This window comes from Myiozetetes cayanensis, unplaced genomic scaffold (genome assembly GCF_022539395.1).
Source record: "Myiozetetes cayanensis isolate MyiCay16 unplaced genomic scaffold, myiCay2020 scf2-11, whole genome shotgun sequence".
NCBI lineage: Eukaryota > Metazoa > Chordata > Aves > Passeriformes > Tyrannidae > Myiozetetes > Myiozetetes cayanensis.
In genome coordinates, this window is record NW_026087411.1 from 100794565 (window position 1) to 100815133 (window position 20569).

At 41.2% G+C, this 20569-nt stretch overlaps 1 protein-coding gene and 1 pseudogene across 1 annotated transcript in view; both read left to right on the forward strand.

Moving 5' to 3' along the window:
- Nucleotides 1-1186: 1186 nt before the first annotated feature.
- The window catches only part of CUNH2orf50 (chromosome unknown C2orf50 homolog), an 87950-nt gene continuing 68567 nt past the window's right edge, over nucleotides 1187-20569 (forward strand). Inside the window, 4 exon segments of the mRNA XM_050315728.1 lie at nucleotides 1187-1202; nucleotides 6820-6899; nucleotides 8337-8386; nucleotides 9085-9164. Coding sequence (XP_050171685.1) covers nucleotides 1187-1202; nucleotides 6820-6899; nucleotides 8337-8386; nucleotides 9085-9164 — 226 coding nt within the window.
- LOC126640821 (uncharacterized) lies at nucleotides 4757-4875 on the forward strand (annotated as a pseudogene).

Here is a 20569-nt window from a genome sequence, read left to right on the forward strand (position 1 = left end):
GATCATGAGCAAGTCCCATTTTTAACCAACAGCTCTTCAGTACAATGCAGCATAGGGAAGATAATGCAAGTACAGCTGCAGCTACTGCAGAAACCTTTGTCCTTGCTAGACGGGGCTTCTAGAACAGTATTTTGAAAGTATACAGAAAAAAAAATAAAATATCAAAACACCTCTACCACCACCACTACAGAGCCATCCCAAGCTCCTGACCTTCTGGGTATGCTGCAAACAGGGAAGAGGATGCCCTCTCAAGTGAGGAGTGACAGAGCAGCACAGCTACCCAGCTGAATCCCGTTTTAAACACTGCAGTGTCAACTCTTCCTGATTACCGTGTGTTACCATGCCTGCATTTAAGCAGACACTATTTACAGAGATGTCCAAGCCACTTAAAGGCATGTATCTCATTAAAGAAAGACAATCACTCTTGAAAGCACCGTTTCTCTGCTCTCAGCTGTAGTCACCAGCATTCATGTTGCTGTGAATTGCTTGAGGAGGCACCCTAGAGAGTACTTTTCAGTGCCACAGATCAAAGGCTGTAACTTTGCACCACTCAATAACCTTTTATAGCTTTGCTATATCACCATTAATCATCGTCTTTCTTTCTCCTTCAAAACCACCTATCCATCTTTCAGGTTGATGGAGGATATTTCCCCATTAAGAGCACATTATTGCTGGGAACAATCTATCTGCTGTGCAGAAATTGCTATCACTCCACAATATAACTTCTGCATGCTTAGGAGAAGAGTACCTCTGGGCTTTTAGAACATCTTTTTCATGGCTGCCCTACACCTCCTCTTTCAGCCTATATCTACCTCACTAACTAGCCCTGCATCAGGCTGATTTTCAGACACATCTTTGGCTGTCATTTCATTTTCCTCAAACAGAGCTGTCTCTCTTTAATGGTTCCTTAGAAAACATTTTGTCTTTCCTATGATGCCCAGCTGGACAGCCAGGAGTGGACACCACCATAACAGGTACTGTGTTTTGATATACTATGGGAAAGGTGAACCCTTAGTCCTGCCTCTCCCTCAGCACCAGGAACAAAGCTGAATGACAACTTCATGGTCTCATAGTCCAAGCCTTCTCATCCTCTCCATTTTTCTTGGAAAACATTTTTTTTTATTTTGGAGACTATGAATGGGAAAATTTTTGGAGGGAGTTAGCCAGTATGGCTGACTTAACGGCAATGACCAAGCTCACAAGTGAGTAGCATCAACAATTAAGACCAGGGCAGGGGGTAGAGCATAGTTTAAATAAAGAGCACAGAGCAGTCCTTAGCCCCAGTTGTAACCCTTCTTGTCTCAGATATCACCCTTGGGCAAATTCCATCTTGCAAAAGTCTAAGAGATTCATAAACTTTGGACTTGGGTTTTCTCCTGTAGAAATTTCATTGATAAACATGTTAAGGCATTTTTTTTCCTGTGTTTTTATCTCATAAATTTGAAAGCAGAGAGCAGAATAGCAGTTGCCTGTTCCAGTGCTGTGACATCAGTCCAAGCCAGGCTTCAAAGATAGCTCTGATCTTAGGCAGAGATTGCAAGAGCAAACTCTCCTGTTATCTTGTTATACCATTTCTTTCAAAACAAACATCACAAAAAGATTCCATTGCAGCATTTTACCTTTATTACAACGGGTATGGTGAGAGGAAAAGTTTAATGAATTGTATGCTCCATGGTATCCCCAGCTCTCTCAGTCAGCTAGTACAGTAGAGAGAGTATGAATTAGGAATCAGGTTTTATTCAGGGTACCAAAATTCTGTTGCCTCTTTTTGGACGAATGGGATCAGAGACAGAGAAACTGATTATACCCTGTTTTTTTCAAAAACAAACACCCTCCACAAAATATCTATAAGAGGCTGCTCTCCAGGCATGTAAGTATCCCCACAGCTGTAAAAAGCAGTCATACCTGGATTTTATCTCAGCCATTTATCTCATAAATGGTTTAAATGTCTCAATAACAACAGCCATTAAACCTCAGAAGTGCCCATAAACCAGCTCTCAGCCTGCAGCTAGACTGTCTTCCTAATTCTTCTTAGATTTACATGCAATTGTACAGTTATAAACACCCTCACTGATAAATCAGCCAAGAACAATATTTGTACAATTTGTTTGCTTTTGCAGCAATTTATTTAAGGTTATTAAAATCCAATAAAATAAAACACACCACTGTTGCTTATTTTGAAGAACGAATACATAACCATTGAATATAGCTCTTTCCTTTAGGTTCCCTCAAGAAACATTTTGACAGTTTGTAGGGAAATGTAGTCTGCATTGCATAAGCCAACAAATTATAGCAGCAGTGGATTGTGCTCTGTTAACTCATCAAGAAGTTAAAAAAAAAAGGAAGAAGAAAAAATGCTGGACGTCTTCAGCATTTTTAATCCATCAACAATGGATTAAACCCTCAAGGATGATATTTATCTCCAGCATCTGGTACATGGTGTGAGGTGGGATTGCAGGTAGGGACTCAGCAATGTCAGCATCATGGGGAAAAAGCAGCTTATTTGCACTCACACAAAGATACAGCTTAAGCATAAGTATTATTGCATAAGCAATAGGACAAGAGGAAATGACCACGAGTTGTGCAGAGGAGGTTTATATTGGATAATGAGAAACACTTCTTTGCTGAAAGGGTTGTCAAGAAACAGGGTGCCCAGGAAATGGTGAAGTAACTGCCCCGGAGGTACTTAAAAGGTGTGCAGATGTGGCACTCAGGGACATGGTTTAGTAGTGAACTTGGCAGTGTTGGGTTAACAGTTCGACTTGATGATCTGATAGGTCTGTTCCAACCTAAACTAGTTTATGATTCTGTGATTCGTTGTTTCAGTACTGCAAGCCATGACTCATAAACAGCTAAATACTTCAGGTGCTACAAGGTTTTTTTTCTTGAAGCAGCCAAAGAGTTGCCATATTGCTGTTCACATCCCCATATCTAATCCCTGGCCCTTAGCACCCAAAAGAGCATCCTACACAGTGGAAGGTGGTGGGCCCTTGCAGGCTCCTAGAGCTGATCCCACCAGCTCAGCACCCAACTGTGCCCCTTCCCTTTGGGACTGCCAAATGAAGTGTTTCAACCCCATATTCCCTACTGGCCAATGCCATAGACATGCTTAGGCTTTAGGGTGTTTCATACACTGCAGATAATCCATATGTCACAGGTGCAGCACTGGAGCAGCTGGGGATAGCACCTGCTTTTCAGCAAGGAGCAGAAGCAGGGATGAGGAGCACTTGGGATTCAGCTTTCTTCTCAGACATGGAGTATCACACACACCGACCTCCTCTCAGCACAGTGCATAGGCTGGAGGAGGGGTACCAGCTTTGAGCCTCTCCCACCATGGTGCCAATATCACAGAGCCAGTTGCTTAGACAGAGCAGAAGGCACTGTCCCATAAGCATACATCAATGCAGTAATCATTTACAGAGCCATTTGAGGGGGCAAGGACAAGGATCTGTGATTCCCTAAGTCCCAAGAGAAAGATTACATCAGCCTCTTATTGCTTTAACATGAACATGAATCTTGCTTCACGTCCTCAGCAGTTTCAAAGGGGTTGGAGGGAATCCCAGCTTAGCTGTACATCTGTCCAGGCCAGGGCTTCTACACTTTGTGAAAGAGTAAAATAAGAGAAGAAGACTGAAGGTTACAGTATCCAGCCAGGAATTAACTCTAAAATATTTTCAGATTTTTTTTTTTTAAGACATAGCTATGTAGAGTATTTGTCAGACATTCACACAGCAAGGACCGTAAATTCTCACCAACCCTAATGGCAGTGGAGAAAAGCAATGCCCAGCAGCTGCCTGAGCAGGCCCCTGCAGGAGGCAGCCTGGAGCATCTGCCTCTCCTTCCACCCCTGCCTTCCAGGGGAACGGTGTTCCCTGCAGATGCCCCAGTGCAGCTTCCCATCTGTCGTGGTTTGATCATCTTAAGCAAGACTAGGTCCGTATGAAGCACCATATGGCTGGTAAATAAAAGGATGAGCACTCAGGAGGAAACATGGAATAACCCAAGACAGTCTGTTGGGGTAAAACAGCCAGTCTGTTGGCTGTCCTCTCTGAGGGATCTTCTGTAAGGAATTTTTGATCCACTCATGGAGAAAGTAAGAAGACACAAGAGGAAATCTGGTATTTTTCTCTTCCTGGTGAATTTTTTTTTTTAAGTAATGCATTTAGATTGTAAAAATGCCTTAGTCTCAAGATACATGAGCAGACAGCAGTAGAAGAAATGAGTGAGAGAACAGCAGAGAATAGTCATCTCCTCTGTGAGCCTTCCCTGGTGAGGATCAGAGGTCTTTCTCAGCACTTCTTGTTGGAGCCCATCCAGCTCAGTACTCCAAAGCAGTTGACAGGATTTTATAATCTGTATAGCTCAGGGCTGGATGTCAGGATACAAAACTTGTTAAAGCACTGTTCCATCCTTCTCTGAAGCTCTGCAAAAACCCTGGTGTAGGAGCTCACAAATGCATAATAAGATAACAAAATAATACAGAAGTGATTATACATAAAATATAGAGTGAAGATAATTCTTCTTGTAGCAACAAATAACTCTTCTTGCAGTAACAAATATTCACCTCAACCAAATGCCATTTCTGGGAATATGGATTTTGGGACAGACTGACCTGTGGTTTTACCTGCATTATTCTTTGCTTTTCAGAGCTTGTGCCCTCCACTCCTGTGCATATTCAGTAACAAGATATTTGAAAAATAAGTTTTGTTGTGAGCTGGTTAATTAGTCAAATCCATCAGAGTTGAACATTCCTAGGGCCTATGGCCATACCACCCTGAGAATGCCCGATCTCATCTGATCTCGGAAGCTTAGCACAGTTGGGGTTGGTTAGTACTTGGATGGGAGACCTCCTGGGAATACCGGGTGCTGTAGGCTTTTTTTCTTTAGAGAAGAACCTGGACAAGACGTGCTGCAAAAGGAATTCCAGAGAGAGAGACAGCATAGCTTTCAAGGCCAGAGCTGGAAACAGCAGGCGAGAGAAGTTTGAAGGGAGGGGTTGCTTCTTCCCCCTCTTTCGCTCTTTCTCTCTCTCTCCCTTCAGCAGGGAAAAGACTGAAAAATAAATCCCTGCTACCTGTGGAAGTTTACTGGGGTGAAAAGACCTCCATGCAAGCTCATAGAGGAGCCTACACTGGAGTAAGTTAATGCACGAGGAAGCTGAGACTTTATGGAAGACCTGAGGTGAGGTGGAGTCCTGCTGGAGATTTGTGACCCTGAGAGAGACTTACGCTGGAGCAGAACGTCTCGGGTAGGATGTTGGGATCTGAGTGAAGGATCCATGCTAGTGCAGCTGAATTTGTGACCTTGAGAGAGACCTATGCTGGAGCAGAACACCTCAGGTAGGCCTAAGATCTCGGTGAGCGATCTCTGCTGGTGCAGCTGAATTTGTGACCCTGAGGGACAACAGGGAATGGACGACCTGTTGTCCGAGAGATGGACCCACGTTGGAGAGGTCTATCAAGGACTGTTCTCCCATGGGAAAGGACCCCACAGGAAACACGGGTGGACTCAAAAGCCATTATCCCCTGTGACTCTGTGGTGAAGATCCACGGTAGGCAAGTGTCCCCTTGCAGCCCATGGAAGAGAAGACCTTCAGGGCCTGGGTAACCCCCAGCCTCCAGTCTTAGCCCAGGAGGGGGGTAGGCCCAGCCCTGAGGCCGACATAGAAGAGAGAAAGAAAGAGAAAGAGTTCCAGCTGCGAGGAATCAGAGTTGCCATCCTGGAGATAACAGAAGAAGAACTTTTGAGTGCTGCAAAGTTATTATAAAGACCTGGAAATGGAGAATGAGACTGCTTCTCCTCCTTGAACTGATACAAAAGGGTAAGGGGTAATTCTGTAAATACATAGTACTTTTACCTAATTAGAATTGTTGTAGATATAGTTCTTTAGTTTTTATCTTGCTAGTAATAAATCTCAATATTATTTTCCCAAATCAGGTCTCTTTTGTCTGCATAAACCTTCTCTCAACTTATAGCAATTGTGTGGACAGTGTGAAAGCAAATTAACCCAAAGCAAAACCACGACATTTTTGGTGGAGAATGCAGGCAATGACTGCCCAGAGAGGCAGAGGCTGAATCGAACCACGACAATTACTCAGATTTTCTTTCAAAGGTCCAAAATACAATTGGTCTGCTTTTATGTGGCAGCATTTGATTTCTTTGATCTTATGAAAGGGAGCAAAGCAGTCAGAGGAAGATGGTCTAGAATAATGCAGAGGAAAGCATAAGCCCCTTGGTAAAAAAGGCATAAAAACATCCAGGAAACTATTTATGTACTTGAAAATTATCGGTTTTGTGAACCATTTTGGATATAAAAATAAACATCCATTTAATGTACCCATGTGCTGTAAGTAAGAAAGTTTCTGTAAGAGTAAAAACATAGGGTTCAAAACCTTTTATTTATGAAACTACCTAAATATTCAAAAACCTTTGCATGAAATATTTTCAATGCATATGAAGTATTTAGTTACATGAGCTTTATGTTTCACTATATACCAGAGTTTCTGTCATACTCACCACCGTGTTACCTGAAGGTTTTCCCAGACTGCACTAATCAACATTTTGGGTTTACCTTATTTTGGGGATTTTCCTTCGGGAGAAAAGCAGAGGTGGTGGAGAGACTTACTTTGAAACAGTGTGTTGTGGGGTTTATATATATATATATATATAATTGTAACAGAGGCAGAAAAGGCCTCAAAAAGACAAAAAATGGAACTTTTCCTTTAGAATGGAAGGCAACAATGTCTGTCATGTACCTCTGGCTCTTAGGAAATTTCTTTAAGGGTCTCAGAGATATTTTTTTTTGTGGATTCTTCTCAGACAAGCTTTCTCCCTATGATAAAAGTGGTGTACCAGAGGAGGAAGACTGGCAACAGCCATCTGAATGCCTGCAGAAGCCTGTAAGCAGCTTCCTGCATATCCTTTGCCTCAAGCCACAAAGTGCTTTGGCAGTAAGGGCTGAAAACAAGAGCTTGCCTCAGCCTTCTGTAAGAATCTAATTCAAAGGAGAGAAGAAAGGCTTGGTGGTGTCGTGGTAGCTGCACAGCTGAGGAAATGTGTTCTGCACTACTTAGAAGTGCCAAACTGCTGCATATTTCTTGCTTCATTCTGGCTTTGCTGCCATACAGGATCTATTATCCAGGCTGTGAAGCAATGGCTTATCTTACTCTCAGGGGTAAGCTGGAGTCTGTCATCCACCCAGAAGTAAAAGAAAGAGTTAATCATAAGCACAGAGCCTCAAATCAGTGAGAAATGCAATAACCATCAGCTGCAAGAGTCTCCAGGAGAGCTGGCATTATAGGAATGTACGCTGCAATGTGAAAACCCATATCTGAGGTGACCCACTTAAATGGAATGGATCAGAATTTAATTAGGAAAGCCCTACAAAGAAGAGTAACTTTTTTGTTGGTGTTCTCATTTTGACAACCTTGACCATGCTTGTGCTGAAATGTAGTGGGATGGCAGTTTCTGCATTTGAAACCTCATGAGAAGATAAATGCAATGCTGCCTTTCCTTGTCTTGGCTGAGTCTGTAGGGTGCCAAGAACCCTGTGAAGAGGTTTAGGAGGGTTTTGTGGTGTAATTCAAATACGTCCAGGTAAGGCGAGATACACTAATGCCTCTCTTTCTGTTATATTGTTCTCATACCCTGAAACAGTCTGGGAGCTGTCATTTCTCCAGAATCAGCTGGACACCCTCTGTGGCATTAGTGATGGCTCTGCAATGATGTCTCAGGCTCATAACAATGACACATTTTGGTTCAGAATATGGAAATCTGCCCCCAACAGCTGCATCCAACACTTGCAGATCCCCGTAGTTCACCAACCAGCACCTGCCAGCTCCACAGCTAGCCAGGGAGCAACCAATAGATATTCCTAACACCGGTGTGATTTCCTCAGATGCATTTCAGGGTACTTAAACGTATTCTCAAACCATACAATAGGTGTATATGTGCCTAGTTACCCTATATGTTGTGTAGGGAACTGTTTCATTTAGAGACACATTAAAAGTACTTGTGCTCATGTCACAAGGTTGGTCTAGCCATGTCTACATCAAAGTTAGCAAGACCACAAACGTCCAGAAGTGAAAGTAGCACTTGGGTTGACCTGGCATCTCTGCACACAACTGCACAATGCTGGTTACCAGCACAGCCCAGCATTTGCTCAACTCCATGCGATGCTATGAGAGCAACACGAGTTTTCCATTTCTCTTCACCACCAACTATCTCTTGTACTTCTCATAAGCTGTGAGCACTGAAGGAAGACAAGGCTTCAGAAGAGTTAATTGAAACACTTTTACTGTAAGAACTCCTTATCTCCCTCCCCCCGTTTCTGTAAGGTTATGTCCCGTACCAGTTCAACAAGATACATTGAGCAAGGAACCCAGAGGTAATAAATTATAGCCAAATAGGCCAAGGTAGACATTTGAATAGGTGAAATAGGCCTGAAGCCAAGGTTTTCTTCAAGCCTGGACGATCAGAACATGGAACAATAGAAAGTACGAAAGGTCCCCGAGGTCACCCGAGGAAGAAGAGTAGATTTGTGACCCCAGGATGAAGGCAAGGCTGGAACTACCCTAATTTATTCCTCAAAATAGAGACCACACCTCAAACTCCGCCCTGAATCCACCTACTATGAATATTGTAATCTAATGATGCAATAATATGAATACGTATGTAATTATGTTGTAATCGCAGTTAGAAACTGTATAAATTGCTTGTTTTTACTGAACCACTTCGGAGCTTTTTGTCCAGCCTGAGCTGGAAGCTACCCCGACGTCGCAAATAAATACCTTGCTGTTTAAAGGCTTAAAATTCTGTCTCTAAATGGTTTTAATCTGCCTTTTTGGGCATCAGCACCTTCCCTTCCAGTGACTTGTAGATGTACAATAAAAAGCTCTGCACCTCCTCAGCAAAGTCACACGAAATTCTGGACAATATAACTGGCGATAACAGTGCAAACATCCACTTTTGCTGAGTCTGGCTGGGGAACTATTGCTTTGAAATGTTGCAGCCCATCAGACACGTGGAAGGATGGCACGTTGAAAAAGCTTTAATAGTTTACTTCTTGTATGTCTTTTCTTGCAGGAGCTTAGTGTCAGTGTGCCAGTGTTACATCAGCAATGAGAACAGCAAAGTTCAGAAAATGGTCCAAAAAGGAAATCAAGGTAATTTCATACAACTCTATTAACAAAGAATAGGACATGATTTAGAAGTTAACCCTGTTTTGAGTCAGGTAACTCCCCCTAGATTTTTTTGTTATAAATGGTAGACAACCCAAAGGTTCATCTATAACTACACAGCTACAATTGCATCAGATGACATAAGGCATATACTATAGCTAGCAGGTCTAAAAAACTGACACTAAAATATGATGACTGTCACAGTTACACAAGGAAAATTTGGTAAAATCATTGGTTTTCAGTTTATTTCAGGCCATGGACATTTTCCCAGGTCTCCCTCAGAGACATAATATACTTTCAAGGTCGTGGCATGGGAGAGGATTACTGCTCCCAGCTTTGGTGGTGAGAACTGTTAGTCAGTGCAGACAGGCAAATTTGTGTTGTCTAGTCTGATGAAGGGGTCATACTGCCTATTAAAAAAATACTCTGGGCACTCTAGGACTACAACTCTAATGCCCTCTGTAAATCCTCCATGTACCCAGTTAAATAAAACAACCAAATTTCACAATTAACCAACGCATGAAGAGTTGACAAAAATTTCAAGTGAAAATTGATGCCCTAATGCTGCAATTTAAAACTTTCAGAAAAAACCTTTTTGTTTGCTTGTTTGTGGAAGTTTTTAAAATTTGTTTTAAGTATGTCTTTCACTCAGAATCACAGAACGAAAACGAACTTCAGCCCTAGTGTTTTCTGCATTTGCCATTCCTAACTTCAGAAGGTTTCTTCCTGCTCATTTCTTCAGCTTGTCCAGGTCTTGTTGAATACAAGCACTACCCTCCAGTACATCAACCACTAAAAAATTTTGATCCTGCTCCATCCCATCTTCCAGATCATTAATACAGACATTGGATGGTCTCAAACCCACCACTGGCTCCTGATGAATACTCCAGGTAGACTTTATCCTGCTGTTCACAACCCTGGGAGTTCCAGACAATTTTCTACCAACCTTAGCATCCACTAATCTAGCCCTTAAGGCACCAATTACCATGACAGGATACTGTGGGTGTGCCTTGAAGGCCTTGCTAAACAAACATTTGCTGCTGCCCTCACCTGCTGAGACATCCATCTCATGCCAGAAGTAGATCAGGTTGGTTGGGTATGGCTTCCCTTTGGAACCTCCGTACCGGCTCCTCCCCAAAACTTTCTTGCCCTTCATTGCTTTGGAATGGTTTCCAGGATGATCTGCTCTAAAATCTTCCCATGGAAGTTAAGAACAGCTGTCTTACTCACTGGCTCCCTTTTTAGTGGGAGCTGCTTGAGGACTGAACTGGACTGAATGTCGTATTCCCAAGCCTAAGGACTGAATGTCCATCTTTTCTGTACTGATCACTCTACAATTAGGCAGAGGCCTAGGCCAGTGATGGGTGTGGCTTTGCAATGACATATAGCACTTCTGCTCTTTGGAGTAAAAAATTCATCTCCTACCTTCTGTGGTCTTCAAGTATCTTCTGTGCCTTCCACTAATTGTTTCCTGCTTGTACAGAGAAGATGTACACTGTTGTCACCACTGTTCTCCAGCCCTGCACTAACTGATTCTCCATATCATCAGGAGTTTCACTTTCTTGAGAATGCAACTGCATATACCAAAGTCTTATTAAAATTATTTGGGGTCACTAGAGAGATGGCAAAAATAATAAATTAGGTTCTCCTTTTTGTATATACAAGGATTAAAAACCTATCAACTTTACCCATCATTGTCTGCTCGTAAGATTGGATTTTGCATTTAGTTATTTTAAACTGCTGCTTCTTGGAATGTGTTGCTGATGTATATCTATGAACTGTTCAGAGTGAATAAATCATCGTTTTTTGATGAATCAGCAAATATTTCTATGTCAAACTACTGTCAAGCTACTGTCAAAGTTATCAGAGTCAAACCTAATTCACTCACACTTCCACATGAAATAAACAATGTTGATCTGCTCAAATTAAGTGATGAGTCTCCAATTTTTATGATGTGTGCCTTACTCCACATCTCTCAGATGAAACACTATGCTATTTCAGGCATTGCCCTTGCTAACCAAAACCCCTCCTACCCACGCGTTTCTATCGGCTGTGATTCCAGCTGAATACTGAAGGAAAATGCCCTAAGTGGATGAGTCTTCAGCTATTTATTGCAACAAATGACAGCCCCATGCTGGTTAGCTCTCCATAAGAAAAAAAGCTCTCCATTTTTTATGAAAAACATTACTTATTTTATACTAAATTCTGAGTTAACAATCCATAACTAACAACATCAACACCATTATTGCATTGAAAAAATAAGCCCCAAGAAGCAGTAAAGAGACTAAACAAAAGGACTTATGCTTGAAACATATATGAGAATATGTACTGGGTCTGGTTGGGATGCAGTGAACATTCTTCACAGCAGCTCATATGCTGCCATGTTTTGGATTTGTGACTAAAATAGTGTTGATAATACAGGGATGTTTTAGTTATTGCTGAGCAATGCTTACACTTATACGTGCTTTACCCTTATTTTTCTTTGCTTCTGCATGCAACTTTGTTTCACCTATTAAACTGTTAACTCTCATCTAGTATCTCAACCCACAAGCTTTTTTTTTTTTTTTTTTTTTTTTCCAATTCTCTCTCCCATCATGCTAGGGATGAGTGAGTGAGCAGCTGGGTGGGGGCTCATCTGCCAGCCAGGATCAACCCACTGTAGTCTGTAAGATATATATATATATATTAATCTGGGACCTAAAATAACTGGTTACATGCTCTCTTGGTTCTTCAATGCAACTCCAGAATAAGCTGAGGATTCATGTCTTTGTGGTACAGCCTGCTTGGGACAACATAATGCAAAATAATGCATAACAGTGTAAAAATCAATACACACTCTCCTGCTTGAGCTGGTTTCAGCAATTAGTCACATGGAAAGTATCTGCAAGAGCAGTGGTGCCAGGGGCCAGCAGAAGACTTCTCACCTTTTCTGGAAGGTTTCCTCAGCAGAGTCCCCTGGGAAGGTTACAGCAACACTGCTAAGCAGCTGAATCCCTCTTGGACACAGCTGTGACAGCTGGCCCAGCAGGAGACCACTAGCTGCCTTGCAACCCCACTGATGAGCAAATACTGGTGTTGTCACTTCAGACCTACTCCATGCCCAGCTGTGAGCCCTTTGCCACTAACAGATGGGCTTTTAACCCCAGCAGTAGTACACTTAAAAAGATGCTCTTCTGGGCTGTGAGGCACAGCTGAGAGTACAGGCATGGAGTTCAGGCCTTGCTTCAGCCTGACTACCGAGTCCTCAAGTGACAGTGCTGAGAAGCCTGTGATGCACCACAGGGCTAAGGGAAGCCTTGAGTAAGACAACATGTGTTGATGGAAGGTGACAAGTGACTGACTGCCACAAGCTGGTGTTCCACAGCTGCATAAGCAACCTGGCCAAACCAGGCTGCTTTGAGTGTTATGTTTTCATCATGGTCAGAAAAACACAAAAAACTTTTTACCACCTATTTTGCAGAGAAAATGCTGTCAGACACTTAGGGATACTCCCTGAACCCTCCTGAGCTCTGCTGTCTTGCTGCACTCCTTTCCTTGCCTTCATTGCCTTTAAGCCTTGTGCTCAATTCCAGTTGTGCATCTAGCATCTGAACAGATGGGACATTTTTCCATTTTTGTTTTGTCAGAAGCTTCCTGAAAAAGCTGCCGTAGGATATCTGCAAGGCCTTTGCATTCAACAAATATATCCCATATGCCATTTTGATGGAAAAAAATGGCCAAAGGAATCAGTCCAATATGCAGCACCCTGAATGCCTTAATGATGTTCTTTGACATTTCTTGTTGTCTTTTCTTTCCAGAATTGTTCATTACCATTTTTTACTTTGCTCTTCTATTAATAGTCATCTGTGCTGATGAGCAACTCACCTAGGAGGTCATTTTTGTGAAGGGTTGTGCTTCTACCACTGCAGCAAGGCAGGTTTGGATCTGGCAGAAGGAGATGGCCCTGGGAAGGAGTTCAGAGGGGGGCTTAATGCACACAGGGGTGGAGGGCAAAGAACACCCTGCCTGCAACAGCTTCTGCCCACTCAGCTGTTTGGGTACAGTCTCAGATGACTGGCGTCATAGGGCTTTTGAAAGGGGACATATTTCTGTGACATTTTGCTTGCCTAAGCTCTTGCTGGCCTGAAGACCTTCTAGATAATTGGTGTATGCTTTATATTCCTTAACACACCACTTCCAAATTAGGCCAAGGCTATACTCATTCTGTACTGATAGTGTACATAGTCCTTCATCCAAGAGCTGAGTGCTTTATACATCCAGATAACAAATTTCCAAAACATTCCTACAGACATTTATTCTATTAAAGTGCAAATGACAGTGGAAACTTCCACAGGGTTATATATATTAATTCAGGTGAATGGCAAGAAGAAAATGAAAATATCCCTCTATATGGCCTGTGCAATACCAGTGGCCAATGCTTTCACATGTGTCAGATCATGGCATGTGTATTTAATAGAGAAATAGGAATAAAATCAGCCATTAACCATCACAATACACTTTTGATAAGAACTTCTGTTTATGCATGTTTATTACTAGCATTTAGCTGCTATAGCAACAGGCACTTTATAAATGAGTAAAGTCGAGAAAAGAAACATTCCCAGTTTTATTTGAGCTTCACTGAAGTAAAGACCATTTCTGCACTCTAGTGCTGGATCTTTTCTTCTAGGTGAAACTGGGGAGTGCTTTAATTTATGGTTTATTTATCTTAGGATGATTTGTTTAAATGATGATATTTTGAACTAGATTTTATTAAATGTCATGGTACTTGCTCCTTGCCTTTGGCATGTAAGAGAATGTGTGTTCATGATGGATTTGAATTACTTCTTCATAGTTCCATATTTAAATGTAAGCAACTGATGAGCCAGAATCATGGCATATATGTGCTCTAAATTGTCTATATTTGGATCTACACTTTCAGTGGACAGGATGAGTAATAATGAGCATAAGACAAGGGAGTGGGAGACTTCAGTGTGACCACAGGAAAAAAAATCTATTGATGTGTGTACAGAACATTGAACTTGGTTGCCTAGAGCAGTTGTAGAGTTTTCAACACAACCTTTTGGAAAAAAAAAGGAAAACCACCATTTTTGGGGGGGAATATCATAGGTGGCAGACCTGATCCTGTCCTGGAGCACAGGACTGACTGAGAGGCTTTCTGAAGTTGCGGTTGGGCTTGTAAACTTAACAGTGCTCAGCATTTAAAAGATTGTCCACATTGTTTATTTGGTATCTTTCTTGCTAGAACAGTTTATTCTGGTGTCCAGAGCACACTCCTAGTTAATACTTCTGCATAATATGTGAGATAGATATATATATCCTTCTGCGCAGCATAGAAGAGGTCACACTTGGGATAAGAGAGAGTTATTTGAAGTAATTTTGTGCCATTGTCTGTCAAGACTGGAGAACAGACTCCTTGTCTGCCTTATTAGTGCAGCTGTGAATGTTTTATTAGTATAGACACTGCCAGAGCTTTCATTCCATCCCTACTTTCCCCAGCCCTGCAATCGAGCCTTTAACAAAAAGGAGACATTTATGATATATTGGTATGAAACTCTCAGCAATGTTCAGAGTCTGTTTTGGTTCAGGCCCTTTTGTTTGTCTGTCCTCTGAATTTATTTTCACAGCACTGGTTTCACTGATATATCACTATTGGCTTCAGTAGGGATTATCACAGTTTACATTCACCAGGACTCAGAAGACAGCTTCATTAAAGGGAAAACCTGGTATGTTGTTTACTTTGTGTACACTGGGTGATGTTGAAAGAGAAAAGGATGTGGATGATACAGAAACAGCTAAGGATGTACAGCTTTTGATCTAGCACGGAAACAAAGAAGTACAGAACAAGGCAATAGACACCGAAGTACATAACCAGTAGTATATTTCTGGAAGCTTGAAAGAAGATCATTAACTTACAAGAAAGGTAGATATTTTCCAGTGTCTTCTGTTCAATTTGTGTGGTCAGTTTTTAAAATTTGTGACTCTCAGGGGACTTGCACAATGCAATTTCTCAACCAACACAAATCTTTTTTCCAGTCAGTGCATGAAGATCAACCTGCAGTGTTGCTGTGATTAGGACCCCTGGGTTAATTAGGACCCCAGGCAGAGTTTACTTACCAAGTAAGTGATTCTCAGCCCCGTGTCATTAGTGGCCCAAATGTGTTCAGACATTATCTAGAGTAGAGGTGTCTGTGGTCAGTGACTAAGAGCACAGACAGGAGCTTGGCATTATACAGCTGAACTAATTGTTCCCACTGGTTTCACAAGGGAAGAAAGTCTTGTTGAGGTAAGTATTGTGCAGCTGTTTAGTCTGTTGTCCATGCTATAGATGAAGTCTAACAGACTTCTTCTACCATAACCCTCTTACCCAAGAATGGGACTTCTGGAGCTGTTGAGCTTGGAGGTTTCAGAACAGACCCATGATAGGATTTTACCTGTCTTGTAAGAGGGAAGATCTCTGAGGCCTGGAATCCAAAAAAAATCCTATGAACTTGATGCTTTTCCTTGGATAAACTGTAGATTTTTATCTTTTGATATTGAAAGCCAACTCAGGAAAGAGCCGTGAGGTCACGGCTCAAGACAGGCACCTGCTGAGATAACCTTTAGTGCTGTGGGAGGACAAAAAGGGCAAGAAGCTCTACCAGTTCTAAGTTTCATATGATCAGAAATAATTCCAGGTTAATGGACATTTTAAAATAAATCCAAGAGCCAACCTCAAAGAGAAACTGAAAGACGGTGTTATGAAGGCCGGTTCTTCCAGCAACAGACATTAGGAAGAGAGTAGCACTCTAACACTTATTAGCACTCCAAAGACATGTTGGAGTTCACATTTCCTGAAAACATGAGCCAGAGGAGAAAGTCTGAAAATCACCAGGGTGAGGGATATTTTGATGAAGACTGGAGGGCCTTTTGGTGGCAGGGGAGCGTGGCTGAGGAAGGAGAGCAAAGAGAGGGACCAGCCAGAAGGGCAAGGGAGGATTAAGTCTTGCATTTTATGAACTTTGAGGCTTGCACAGAGCATTTCCCTGATGACAAAATTAGGTAGGCTTTTTGAGACAGCTTGTAAAGTATGGCACAAAAGAATAGAAAGTCTTTTAAAAAAATGTTCCTTTCCTAAATCAGAAAAACATCATTTTGTAAGTAGCTTCTCATGAATGGCAGATCTGGTACCCTGGGATTTTCTTACTCCTTTTCATCTTTTTCTTACTCCTATTCATATTGTTTGGATGAATATAATAGCTTCACTGTTTTACAGAAAAAATACAGAGGTTTGGGTTCCAAAGCTATTAACAACCCACAGATAACTAACATTAATTTATTAACAATATATAAGGAAGAAGTACATTTTTCTTCCAAACCAAAGGGTTTCATGAAAACATTATCTGGTTTTGAAGTTCAGAAACAATGATTTGCAAAGAAACCTCTGATCAAAGCAAAGGAATTGGATTCAGAATTTTTTTTTTTTTTTAGTGCAGCAGAAGAACAGATGGTCTGTGGGAACAACTCATTATCCTGTAACATTATCTCTTTCCATGAATCTTTCTTTAGTGTGCATGAAAAATACTAGTTTACTAACTCTGGACACATAAAGACCTGCATTTTCACACAGCACAGGCATAGTTAAAGCAAATTTGCTGGCTCAGTCTTAGTATGCATTATAACTGGTATTGAGCTGTAGAACAGTGCTGAATATAGCTTGGAACTTTCACTTACAAAGACGTTGCATTTCATTTCAAATATAACAAATGCATTTACAAAAGAAAATCCTTGCAAATCCGGATGATTTTGGATTAATATGGAGAAGTACTGATATAAAGTGTCAGACATGAAAAAGTCTTCTTCAGAGAGCAACAGTTGCTGGCTGAGATTAGCACAGGTAATATGGACAAAACTTTAACTGACAGGATACCAATTTCATTCAGTGGTACCAGAGCATCAAACACCCAGATTCAGTTGTCTTATAATAACTGAAAGTGAATACAGAAGAGACTTCCTACTTCTTAAAGCAGTAAAACTGTGGAACAATCTTCCCATGGGGATAGTGAAGGGGGGAAAAAAGCAAACTATTTTGAGGATGAACTGGTGTGCTGGTTTTGAGTGGGGTAGAGTTAATTTTCTTCACAGTGGCTAGTATGGAGTTATATTTTGGGTTTGTGCCAATAAAATAGACATGCTTTTGCTATTGCTGGGCAGGTCTTACACGGAGCTAAGGCATTTTCTGCTCCTCATACTGCCACATTGTCAGGGAAACTGGGGGACATGGGAAGTCGGGAGGAGAGACAGCCAGGACAGGTGACCCCAGCCGACCAAATATATATCCCACACACGCCATATGGCATCTTACTCAGTATATAAAATGGAGAGAAGAAAGAAGAAGGGGGGGACATTTGGAGTGATGCTGATTGTATTCCCAAGCAACAGTTATGCAAGATGGGGCCCTGCTCTCCTGAAGATCCCCATGGAAAGCAGTGAATTATTTGTTTTGCTGGTTTTGTGTGCATGGCTTTTGCTTTACCCATTGAACTGTCTTTATCTCAACCCACGAGTTTTCCAGGTTTTACCCTTCCAGTTCTCTCCTCCATCCTGCTGGTAGGGGAGTGAGCGAGCAGCCATATGGGGCTTGGTTGCTGGCTGGGGTTAAACCACAGCTGAACACACATCAAACCTTCTCATCTCAAGACATCAGGAAAATTTCTGTGTAGATAGAGTGTGTTTTATGAACTGGATGAGTAAATCTACTAAAGAAATAAAGAGATACTTAAGAGACAAGAGTCATGCAAATCCAGAGCAATCTTTAATTAGCTGAGCTCATTGACTGCAAGCTGTAAATTCTGACAGTGAAGAAATGCACAAGAACCTTTGTGTGCCATGTCAAAAGAGTCAAATGGGAACTCTCCTTTGACCAAATCTGCCCCTGTGATGTTAAATTTACTTGCAAGCTAATATTTCTCTTGAAGTTTAAATGTAATTTCACCATCCTTTATACTTTTATCTGAAAGGGTCTTGGGTTCACTTGTTTAGGAGTGAGAGCAAAACAGGACCACAATAATCTATTTGGCAGAGAATGATAAATATTCAACAGGGTACTTCTCACAGATTAAATCAAAGAGATTTAAAGTATTTTAGTAGAAATTATTAAAACCAATGAGAAAAGGGTCTTTAGAATGACAAAGAGAAATTGGGTAAAACTTCCAGATCAAATACTGAAATTTTTTTCTTCCTTCCATGCTAGAATTTCTAATACTTATGAAGAAAATACAAGCTGAAAGATAAAAGAGAAAAAAATATATAATAATAAACTTCAATTGCATATAAAAGGAATAAGTAGGAGTATGGGAACATAATTGTAACTGTTTTCTTATCGCTAAGTAAGTCAAAATGACTACAGAAAGGCATGGGATTATTTAAACCACATTATTTAAACAACTCATACTTTGTTGATTTTTCAATATACAATTTCCTTACAGAGCAAAAGAGCCAAGACAAATTGACCCAGTGTATTAATGATAAAAAGTTTTATATTGTTTTGATTTTATATTATTGATTTGCTTTTGAAATAAGTAGCTTATCATAGGATTCATTTACTTAATTATTTACTTTCAATCTGTTAAATTTAGACTTTCTTTATTCTCAGTGGACAGAAAAGACACTTGTAGAGTGCCATTTATTGCACCCTTATATAGAGACCTCTGAAACTGGTTGATGCATTGGACTCTCACAGTGCCAGTTTTTCTCAGGAACCGTAAAGAGAGTTGAACATAACCAGTGCTGATATAAACCTCCACTGTGCAGAAATCTCAGTTTAGCCAAGATGAACCACTCTTAGGGTGTGATTCCATTGCCCACACACAGGTATGCAGTGCCATTAGAGAGGGGACAGGAGATTCCATGTGATAGTGCAGGGAAGATGTTGGATCTTATTCATGTTCTTGTCCAGCAGCAACTGAAGACTAGACAGGACACCCTACAGAGTCTGTAGTATAGTTGCAATATATGTAAATGCAGAGGCAATTTAATTGAGCCAGTGTCATTGCCCTTTACTCTCTGCTGGGTATATTACCACAATGAAGGGATATGGCAGCTATTAACACAGGCTGGGAACCAGACATTTAATTTAGACACCTTCATTTCACCAGATTGGATTTCCCTCTGGAGGTCCTCAAACACACTTACTCTTCCCTGTCAGTTATTATGTGGGTTTTGGCACTCACTTTTGGAAGGATGCTCCATTATATGCCAAGAGCTGAGCATATTCGTGTACCTAAACGGACAGGATCTTAATTCATGCAACTTTTTTTTTTTAAAGTGACTCAATACTGTATGTGATCTTTGTATTTCTAAGAAATGTGACCCTTAGTTGTGTCCCAGGTGTGGTTTTTGTTGTATCTTCAGCATTGCTGAGCAGTTGGTGAATGCCACAGCTCTGTGTGCTGGACACTCCGAATTGCAGTTGTGTTTCAAAACTATGGAGCTGCATTGACCCAAAAGCACAAATTCCCAGCCTTCTTTGTGGGCTTTTTGTTTGTTTGTTAGGAAAGGAATCCTTTAGGCAGGGTGTGAGTGGGACTTGATAACCCGGGGTGCCAGGCCTTTCCTGTATCCAGACAGATCACTTCAGATATGATGCAAATCATCCTGAGATGTCCAATGCAAATACCTACATCTCACTCAGTCAGTTCCCTTCCTTTTATGGTTGTTTCTAAAAGAGCAGTACACATCTGAGATCTAATTGCTCTTATCTTAAGGCATACAGAGTCATAAGGACTCATATCCTAAAAGTGCCTGTCCTTTCATGGACCACAAAGGGTGCCATGGGTGACTGTTCCAGATAAAGGTGGACTTGTCCCTAGGAGACAATTCCCTCTTTAAGACTACTCTGATTTTAGTGGGTTTGGGAGTCTTTTTCTGTGCTTCATTAGCCATATACCAGTCAAAGGAAGCAGCACCTCCCTGTTTGACATGGTGCTCTTGGGACTTAGTGGCCTGAGCTATGAAAAACTGCAGTAATGAGGTATCTAAAATATGTAATTTCAATCTTCTAGAGTTGTGAAAATTGCGCTGTTTTTCCAAATTGTCCTCTACCCCATCTACCATTTATTATGCTTCTCTTCAGCTCACTGCCTTTTTTTGTAAACACAGTTGTCTAATGACAGATCTGCTGGGAAACACACCAAATAAATCACCAAATTCAATATAAATAGATAAAGGAAGAGATGGCTGACATTTGGAGAGACCGACCTTTCAACAGACAAGCCGCTGTGTGACTGAAATGCTGCCTTGTTCAAGGTTTTAAGAGGGTTATTCCACATAATAGCTAATGTAAAAATGAAAAGCCAATTGGAAAGCATAAAAATTGAGGTAATTTCTCTCACCTGGTAGCAAGTACAGGCTCA